This window comes from Silene latifolia, chromosome Y (assembly GCF_048544455.1).
Source record: "Silene latifolia isolate original U9 population chromosome Y, ASM4854445v1, whole genome shotgun sequence".
Classification (NCBI taxonomy): Eukaryota; Viridiplantae; Streptophyta; class Magnoliopsida; order Caryophyllales; family Caryophyllaceae; genus Silene; species Silene latifolia.
In genome coordinates this window covers 234,553,335-234,564,541 of record NC_133538.1, presented here as the reverse complement: position 1 = coordinate 234,564,541, position 11,207 = coordinate 234,553,335, and the positions used below count along the sequence as shown (strand labels likewise).

The following is an 11,207-nucleotide window of genomic DNA, read 5'->3' as shown; positions in this document are numbered from 1 at the left end:
ATATTAATACCTCAACTAATTTAGTAAATTAACACTTAATAACTAAATTTAATCTTATTTAATCACATTACAATAAGACGCAAAATTGCACTACCATAATTAAGGAATTAATTAATCTGTATCGCATACAATTAATTAAATATCTATTTGGGCCTCATCCTATAGGTGTGACCTAAAGGGATCAACTGACCACCACCGTCACACGACAGTAATGTCAAACTCTAGTTAGCCAATCATTACCGATTAATGACGGTCAGTCGACTGTATAAAGAATCATCCCTCACGTAGGTGGACCATGTTTATATGAAAGGTGCTGATTGGAGTACCTATCAACCTCCTCTTGATTCTAATTGGAATTGGAGGAACATTTGTAAGGTTAAAGATATTATGCAGAATGGATACTTGAATAACTGTTGGATTGGTGATCCTAAAGGTTATTCTATTCGTTCAGGTTACAGTTGGTTGCAGGGACAGCACCCCCCTGTGCAGTGGTATCAGGCAGTGTGGGATACATGGTGTGTGCCCAAACATTCATTTATTGGATGGCTTATTCATCATGGAGCTTTGAATACAAGGGAGAAGCTGTTTTCTATAGGAGTGGCAGAGACTAAACAATGTGTTATATGTGAACGGGATGTGGAGACTCATGCTCATCTGTTTGGACTGTGTGAGTACAGCAGCAGAATCCTGAAAGGTGTGGAGTGTTGGTTGCAGATTGGACTGGTTGGTCCTCAAACTGGTTCAGTTTTGCAGAGGCATGTCTGTCATATGGCCAAGATGGCGTGTTGGTACTATATTTGGATGGAAAGGAATTGTTGCAGATTGGAAGGGGTACTAACTAGGCCTGAACTAGTTTGTACTGATGTTCAGAGAATTATTAGAGCAAGGATACAGCAGCTGCTCCCCTCTCGTGGTTGGGCATCTTTGTGAATTTGGCTCATTCAAATTGGCATGTATGCTTAAATAGTTTGTGCTGGTATAGGTGTACCAAGAAATAGTTTGTTGAAATGCATTGTAATGACTCCATTTTATTGGTTATTAATGAAAAGCTCACATTTTACCAAAAAAAAAATCATCCCTCACGTATTCTTAGTATGAGATTTAATAATGATATTAAATCATGTGATCGCACTATTGTTGAGGACACATTTCCCAACAATCTCCCACTTGTCCTCGACAAGTGTGCGTCACCAATTCTCTTGTCCTATTACAATCTCCCACTCAATGCAAGGTGTCTTGCAGGTCGTACTTACATTTGATCATATCTTGAGTGGTTTTCTCGATCTGGAGATTAACTGTCTGACCGGAATTATCTATCAGAGATACCTTCCGAGCGTGGCCACACATTTCCAGTTAACTACTCCTCGAGTGGCCTTGAGATTTCAAACAACCCTGACAAGGGGTGGACAATTCCTATCGCCTTATTCCCTTCATTCGACCACAGTCCATCATAACCCAAAATATACCCAGTTTGACCTCATTTACGAAATCGTAGAGTATAAATCAAAGTTAATCAGAAGTTGTGCCAACTTGGGCGAATAGTCTCTAGTCAAAAGAATTGACTCATAAGAATACTATAGTAGTTCTTGCCACGACCAGGCTTTATGAATTACCAGAACTCTATAAGCGGTCATCGCCGACGATTGTCCCATACAGTCTGCCTATGTGATCGACTAGTCATCCCATATGACTCTATGGCACTTGAACTTGCCATCAATCGCATCACACTCTAGTCACTTGGAGACGTCACCTCATATAAGTAACTAGGGGCGAATACCATGCCAATCCAGTTCACTTTAATGGGGTTCAATTTGTCTCTACAACCCATTCAGATACAACAAGATAACGGGTGAGTTTAATAAAACTCAAACGATAAATGTGATTATCACATATGAATAGTCAATACACTATTACTACTTCATATTCTATAATCATTAGTGCATTATTAACACTAGTTAAATTGCAATAAAAGCTTTGAAAATAGATATACCCGATATCCATATATTCTACTTTATTAATTGCTATTTCCTTCCATTCAATGTCATTTCTAATGACATGAATTTATCTAAGTAAATGTCTAGACTCCTTACTAGACTTGGTCTCTTTAACTTGAAAGATGCTCCCACTGTTATCGCATAACTTGTGATAAAGTCATTTATTGAGGGATTCACCCTTAATCCATACATTGACTATTTTATCACAATTTACTTAGATTCCTTTTGTGAAATTTGCAATGTGCGAAACTAAAACACCTTTCTTAGTCTCTTACTCCTTTGTTAACAAGACATCCTAGGATTTCAACAAATCCCTTTTGGTTTGGAAACTAAAGTTTGTGTAACCTTTCAACACTTAACTTAGTTTGTCATCCAAACATTTGAACGAATCCTTAATTCTTCTCAAGAATCTCAAGAATACTCTTTAAGGCTTTCACTAGCCATATCATGAGAATTATCCCTTTTATTGACTTATTATGCTCTCAGCATATGTCACACCATGGCATGTGTGTCTGTTGGCATACATGATCATTCTAATGGCGGAAACATTAGCATTCGATTTCATATAATCAACAACTTAATGGGTTCAGTGAACGACTATGATTCCATCATAGTAATTCCACTTTCATCATCATGAATAAGCCATTCAACTTTGTTGTTGTACAAAAGATGTGAAATATCTTATCCTCATAAGACTCTCAACTCTATGCCAATATTCTCTCACATAGATTCAAAATCTAGAATACTTTGCATCCCTTTCCATGTCTCCCAATTACTCTTACCAGAAGAGATCATTGGTATATTATTCTCAATAAGTAATATGTTATCAACATATATGACATGGAGAAACAATTCTAGCTCCCACTTAACTTCATGTATATCATGATTCTTCAATCATATGAATGAAACAATTCACTATAAACACATGAACGAAAAGTATAATCCTTTAATGCTAGCTTAAGACCATCTTGTGATCACTTAAGATAGCTACGCATAATATGTTAGGATTCTTAGATCTTCATCTAAGGTTTTGTGTTTCAAACACTTCCTTCTCTAAATTCCCATTTTAGAAAAGCGAATTCTATTTGCCATTCATCATGAAATGCGGCAATTCCTAACACAATTTATCTTGATCAACATCCTCATGTAAATCATATGCATTTGTGTACTCTGGAGCTCTTTTTACTTTTGAGGAGACCCGCGCCTTAAAGTAAATCTACTCTTGAGTAACAATTTTCGGATTGTAATGCTTCGGCCCGTATGTAATAAGGTCATGATACTATCACTTTCACAAAGTAATTTTTGAACAATAAGACATGTGCGATAAACTCCCACTGAACTATGCTCTTATACTATCTTCATAGATAATAGTTCAATACCAACTCTCACTCTATAATTCTATTACTTTCACAAAGTAACATTTCAACTATAAGAGATGTTTGTGCCGATACAATTTTCTCCCACTCTATCTCTCAGAAATACAACTATCTTCTTGAGAGATAGTTTTGTGAGACACAAACATATATATTTAACGGAGTATTAGGAGTTATATTTAGACTATGTATTAGCTTTCAAAAGGCCATCCCAAACATGGCAGCTTGATACATATAATATGGCAGCCTGATCCATGTGATTTGGTTTAATAGACTCTCTATTCTAGGTATCTCATGGTTGACCATCCGTTTAGAATTACTTGTCCGTATTGGATTGCAATTTCCCAAAATTGAGTTCAACAACTCAAACCAACTCATATTAGTTTGATCTTATGGGTAGTGACTCTAGGTCATAATCCATCTTTAATAAATCAAATTTATTACTTAGATCTTTGCCATTACGATTGAGTCGTGATGTTTAGAACTTTATTCAATTGGTTCTCTACGTCATTTTAGAAATTTATCAAATTTCTCAAATGCTTCACCTTTTATTTGATTAAGTAAATATACCCTTATCTACTTGAATCATTGGTAAAAGTGACGAAGTAGTCATAAATTCCCCTTGCGGTGATGCTCATTAGAACACATACATCGGCATGTATTAGTCTCAACAAATCACTTGCTTGTGTCCCTTTACCACTAAAGGAAGTACAAATTATATTGCAAAGGAGACAAGATTCGCATATTCCATATGATTGAAAATCAAATGGTCCAATAATACTAGTCGACACTAGCGTTTAATGCGTTTCTCATTTACGTAACCTAATTGAAAAATCAAATGTACAAATCATTTGGATTACCAGTTATGAGTCTTTTGGTGCGTATTATGTAGATATCTTTACATGAGTTGGAACTGTCTAAAACTTGTGTATCATAAAGATAAGTGACATGGCTCACATCCATGTCTATTTTCAATAAAATACAACAATTGTCTTCGATGACAAAATATAGATCCTTTCATGTCCCACATAGAAATGGAAATAATGTTTTAGACTAAGTGGGTACATAATAACAATTATGTAAATTATAACTTAAAGCTATTAGCAAAAACAAGTACATAAGTTTCTCTTGAAGTGGCGGCTACCCGAGCTCCATTTCATTGTCGGAGATACATATCACTCTTGTTTAGCTTTTCCACATTTCCAAGTCCCACTTGGAGTAACAAGCCCAACTTTGATATCTTCTAAATACTCAGGGCAAATTTGCTTCCATTGGCCCATGACATTTAAAATAATGATATTCATGGTAGGATTGGATACCCATCTTGGTTTTGTGGTAGTCTCACTATCAACTTCCAATTCACAATCGGATTTGGGTTTCTTACCTTTCTTTGCTTTTCCTGTATCAATACCAATACTCCTTTTATTTGCAAGGACACTCTTGCTAGAACTCCCACTTAATTTGATATTTCTCTTTGTTTCATCAAACAAGGATATCTTGGAATCTGTGAGATTCCCCTCATATGATCCTCTTACCTGAGAGGTAGGCATGAGTATGTGAGTGGGAGGTGAAGAATTAGTAAAAAGACAAAGATTTCCATCCTCACTAATGCCAACGCGTAATTCTCAAATCGTATCATTGTCATAATCGGAGCATTTTTCATCGTATGATTGGAGCTATGAATTAAGGTGATTGGTGTAGGAGTATAAGATGAATTCATTGCGAATAATTAACTACCAAAAACGGAAATGAAGGAAATAATTAACATCCATCGTTTTAATAATATTCGTAAATTAATTACAAGTATTGCATTTATATAGTGACCTCCATCCAACTACATAAATGATTCCGAGATCCAAGTTCATATCAACTCGGGCACGGTGAGCCGATTCATCCCTTATTAATATAACTCGGTGGATTAACTCTTTAATCGATTCTACTTTTAGAACTCTCGGTCGATAAAAATTACTCTAATTTTCATCTTTAGCCCGGAACACATGCGACTACGGTCAACAATACTTCCGTTGAGCTCAATCCAAATTTCGATGTAAGAACATTTTATTACCCCACTTCGCCAACGTAACAAGGTTTGTATTACGGTGAAGCCGGATTAACTCCCTTATGAAATTGGTACTTCATGGGTTTCTACTATTTGGTAAGGCTTTTTCTCAATTTTTAATATGTGAGAGGTCTTGTCAATTTATTATCTATCACGTTTTAAGTGAACTAAAGCGGTGAACTACGATAATTATAATTGACACGGTCGATGACTCGATATGATATGCATGTGTTGTTATGGCGATTTGGCAATGCATGTAACATATTAAAAGAAATGCAAAGCAATAAATAAAATTCCTAGTATGGCCTTCCTAAAATAGAAAATCAAATAATCTATTACATATTCGGAAACCACTTCTTTGGTCCCTTGAATCTTCAAATGGCACACCTACCAAGACATCGTCTTCGTCGGATCACCTTTCCGAATGACACCGTCTTTGAAGATGCTCCATAATTACAAATAATAACAAAAATACAAAGCTATTCCTATTATACATTTGTAAAATGGAAAAACTAATAAAAATAAAATAAAAGTGATTCGAGATCACATTAAATTACAACCGAATCAATATCCCTTTCATTACGGGTAATATTGATTAAACTAAGGCCATACTAAGATAAAATTACATAATTCAAAATTATATAAATAAAAGACATTCAACAATTGAAATATGCAGCATTATAATATGTACCTATCAGGCAAAATCATGTGCCAAATCGCCCTATTTAACTTATGTCGTACATATAACCCGGTTTCATGGAAATGCGTGATAATAACCTTTTAAAATCACTAATTAACACTTAAATCACATCTAAGCTCAAGTTAATTATACTAACACATTTTAGGACTCAAAAATCAGTCATCACTAAATTTTTGACAATAATTCAACTTGATTTAATTTTATGCTCATTTTTTACCTTAAAAACATAATTTATATGAAATAAATCCAAATTAGCTCTTAAAATTTCAAATTTTGAATTTTAAATTTTTTGAACATTCTGGAATAATTCCATGATACTCATAATGTCAAAAATTATGATTAAAATTTTCGAATTAATTTTGAGAAAATATAGTTGCATTTTTATCGGTTTTAACTCATAAAATGTAGGCTAAATCATCAATTACTCCCTTTTATAGTACACTTTTTCAAAATTACTCCCTTTTATAAAAAAATTTAAAAATTACACCCAAAAAATTGCTGAAATTTTTAAATTGCTCCCAAATCCCTATTTTTGTACATTTAGGACGAAAATGCCCTTGATTCGCAAAATTGGGTCATTTTGTTTGCTTCATATCTGGAGTTTTACATAGACAAAAATTACGTTCTTTATACGGATAGAATCTTGAAGAAGTCTACTTTCCAATGGCGTTGGAATCAATAAGTTTTACCGTGTGAATTTTGCCCAACAAGCCTTCAAAGATTGATACGATTTTAAGACCGAAATTCCCTGTTTTCCAGTTCGTGTCCGATATTGAGGAGCCATTTCCATGGTGTTATTTTGATTTAATGTAAACGCCCTTTCACATGGTTGTAGCCCTTTGAGTCTAGTTTCCGAATTGGTAAGGTAGACTTCTGGGTGATTTGTAGTTTGTCGGGAATCGCAATTCTCGTGGAAAGACGCAAATCTGTCTTAAAATCGTATCAGTCTTTGAAGGCTTGTTGGGAAAAATTCACACGGTAAAACTTATTGATTCCAACGCCATTGGAAAGTAGACTTCTTCAAGATTCTATCCGTATAAAGAACGTAATTTTTGTCTATGTAAAACTCCAGATATGAAGCAAACAAAATGACCCAATTCTGCGAATCAAGGGCATTTTCGTCCTAAATGTACAAAAATAGGGATTTGGGAGCAATTTAAAAATTTCAGCAATTTTTTGGGTGTAATTTTTAAATTTTTTTATAAAAGGGAGTAATTTTGAAAAAGTGTACTATAAAAGGGAGTAATTGATGATTTAGCCTAAAATGTATAAAGTATATGAAAATTAAACCAATAATTTTTACAACTTTAGATATGATTAGTGGAATATTAATTCAACTTAAAATAATTTTCTCAAGCCATGCAATACGTTTTAGCTAATTTTTGCTAAAAGAGTCACTATTTATGCCATTTTTACTCAAAAATCCATAAATCATGCTAAAGAAGATATTTAAATCTAAAAATTTACATACTCTATGTAAATATTTCATGTGACATCATATTAAAATATCATGGCTTAATTCGAAATATAACTAATTTTAACCATTTTACCTCTTTTAATCCATCTTTATCTCGTAAAAATCATGAATCATGCAAAATTAATCAAATTGACTCGTCCTTTTACACACAACTTGTAAAATATGCATGTGAGGTCATATAAATTTTCCAAGGTCAGAAACGAAATTTAACTATTTTTAGCATTTTAATTCCCATTTTAGTCATAAAAATGTAATAAAATGACCAAAAATTCTTAAAATGAGCAATAAATTTTCATGAATCATAAAAATGACCTAAAAACACTTTAGGACCAGAATATATAACATGCATGGTGATTTCGTGGCTTATACTTATAAATCACAAATTTTTAGTTTTATATGTTAACCTTTTAACTCGGAAAAACAATAACCGATTATGCATGCAACATCCTTATGCTCTGATACCACTTGTTAGGTTCATATACCTATTATTAGACTCCTCTAATAGTGAACTAATTAACTTGTTAATTATTTGTTCTTTAGATCTAGTGCATGCATAACTAAATGAAAGATTTATAAGAAAAACAGAGTTCCTTACATTGTTGTATGGTTCAAAATATATGGGCACAAGTAAGGTTACCTTCCTTCACTTGTTCTTGAGCTAAATTTGATGGATGATCCTCCTAAGACTCCAAGTATAGAAGCCACTCCAATAAATTGCACCCAAGATTAATCCCAAAAATCTCTACTAATATTAACTAGATATTTAGTAGAAATATTACCTTAATAATACTAATGATCTTGTATTACTATCTTAAGTAATATATGATGTGTATTAGTATTGTTGAGAGTTTGTTGCAATGGCTTATGAGGAAAAATAGAGAGAAAAACAACACTAGCACCAACAACAGAAAAATTGAGCAAATAATGCTCTCTTATACAAGGCCAAAACCGGTGGCCTCTAGTGATGTAGGGAATCTTGTGCTTTTGTTTTTAGTCTATTGTTTAGTGTAGGTAGAGTGTAGGAAGCCTAGGTGTAAGATGTAGTATGTAAAGGCTAGTATGCAAGGTCTCTATCACACAATAACCAACATCTACATAAGACAAAAGACAAAAGAGCATCTTTGCTCATCTCATTTTGGCCGAAATATTGGTCCTTTTATGGACCATTTTTGCCTTTTGTCATTTGTCCCACAAATGCTTATAAGTCTTATGTTTAACAATCTTACATATTTAATTATTAATGTAATCATTTAACACTTAAATATTACAATTAATAATATAATATACACTCCACTTTTTGAGTAGTATACTACCATTATATCAACATATAATGGGTCCCAAAATTACTAGTTAGTTAAAATTACAACTTCTTGTAACTTTAAATAACTAATTACCTCTACCTCAAACTTATATTAATACCTCAACTAATTTAGTAAATTAACACTTAATAACTAAATTTAATCTTATTTAATCACATTACAATAAGACGCAAAATTGCACTCCCATAATTAAGGAATTAATTAATACAGACGCATACAATTAATTAAATATCTATTTGGGCCTCATCCTATAGGTGTGACCTAAAGGGATCAACTGACCACCACCGTCACACGACAGTAATGTCAAACTCTAGTTAGCCAATCATTACCGATTAATGACGGTCAGTCGACTGTATAAAGAATCATCCCTCACGTATTCTTAGTATGAGATTTAATAATGATATTAAATCATGTGATCGCACTATTGTTGAGGACACATTTCCCAACATTGACATGCTTTTTAAGCACCGAAGGATGATCCTTAAGGAAAACCTGTGTTTATTTATGTTTTTAAGACAATGTATAGTTTTTTTTTTTGGACAATTGCTATTTCAATTTGGTTTTAATGTAATAGTTAAGACAATAAGACATTTAGTTTGCTTTATTTTGTAGTAGCTTGTCTTTTGCAGGTACTTTGCTACTTGAATTAGATTGCCCCCGTTTTCAAGCTAGCTTGGGGGAGCTTCTACGCGGTTGTATGCTTTCTTTCCCTGCTTTATTTCCACATGTGTCATCCCCATCTCCCCTTGTTGGTTTTATTTGTCCTTCTATGCGGTTTTTTGCGCTTAAACCCATTTTACACATTGAGGACAATGTGTTGTTCTAGCTTGGGGGAGGGATTTTATGTGCCTTGTCTTTGTTATTGCTTTCATATATTGAAAAATCAAAAAAAAATTGAAAAGTTGAAAAAGCTCATAAAAAGTTCCATGTTGTGTCCACCCTTTTGTCCTTTGCATAATGCCATTCCTCCTTGCATTTCCCATTGTAGCTTTTTAAGCTAATGATTCATGCTTATTGACGGGTTTTGCTTACATGGGGATGTCTTGACATAGTGGGTAAAAGTACAGTTGATCTTGACATTGGTAAGCTACATATTTGGTAAGGTAGAGCCTCAAATGGCCGATGCATCTATATCTAGTCTCATCTAGGTGTGTGTAGTTTCTCCTCTTGGTGTGTGTTACATCTATATGTACAAGTATGGATTTTTTTTCCATTTTGTATGAGTTTTGCTATCATGATTGCATTTAGAAGCCATTTACTTGTTTACTTACAAATATTGCCTAAAAATTGCCCCTTTCCTAGCCACATATAACATTGCCTACCTTTGTTGAGCTAGTGACTTGCTACTTGTGTTGGGGTGCTCTTATCTTTGGAATTCGCTAGAATTTGTCACAATTGTAATCATTTTTGTTACGAGATTGCCAATTCTCGTATTTTGGTGGATGTTGATTTGAAAGAAAGTGAAAAAAAAAAAGATTTGAAAAAAGAAGAGATGCAAAATGAAAAAGAAAGGAAGCAAGAAGCATGAGAAAAATGAGTGTGAGTCGTAGATAAGAGAGTGTCTACCATACTAGATTGCGGGCGCATTCTATTGAGTCGTAGATAGGAGAGTGTCATTCACATATATATTGCCATGTTCATATTATGAGTGTGAGTGAATCCTGTAAGGAGTCCGATGTCAATAAGATCATACAAGAGTTGAAATGTCCATGTGAATTGCTTTGCGCTACGCCGTCAGGTAAATCTCATCCATGTATTGCATTTTTCCCTATGCCCATGTTGTTTCGGGATTTGATTCATTGTGCTTCAAAGTTACTTGATGGGAATTACATTTGGATAAAATGATTGTTGCTCGCACCCTTGTCCTTGTCATACATTATATTGTGTGTTTTCTTGAGGACAAGCAAAGGGTTTAGCTTGGGGGAGTTTGATAGGTCCATTTTATATATAGTTTAACTCCTTATGTTAGCTCGGTTTTATTTGATTGTTGCACTTCCATTAGTGTATTTGTGAGCTAATTCCGTGTTCTAGGTGTTTTTCTCATATTCAGTGCATTTTGTAGGAAATGAAGCCTTTAGTAGCTTTTTCCCGTCAAATTAGCAATCACCCAAGTTCACGAAGCTAATAAGAGCAAGTCTTGACCATTCAAGGGCGTTTCGGGAAGTATATGGGCGTTTTGGGAAGAAATTGGAAATCCCGAGCATGAAGAAACCAATTTTGGTTGGTGTACAAGTAATGAAATTAAATCCAAGTAAAAGCCCGTGTTAAGAGCATGCATTGAATAC

General features: G+C 34.0%; 1 protein-coding gene across 1 annotated transcript; it reads left to right on the top strand.

The window, feature by feature from the left end:
- The first annotated feature begins 303 nt into the window (after positions 1–303).
- Positions 304–930, top strand: LOC141630271 (uncharacterized). Its single transcript, XM_074443116.1, has one exon. It carries the CDS (start codon positions 304–306, stop codon positions 928–930), a length of 627 nt encoding a protein of 208 aa, XP_074299217.1.
- Positions 931–11,207: the final 10,277 nt, after the last annotated feature.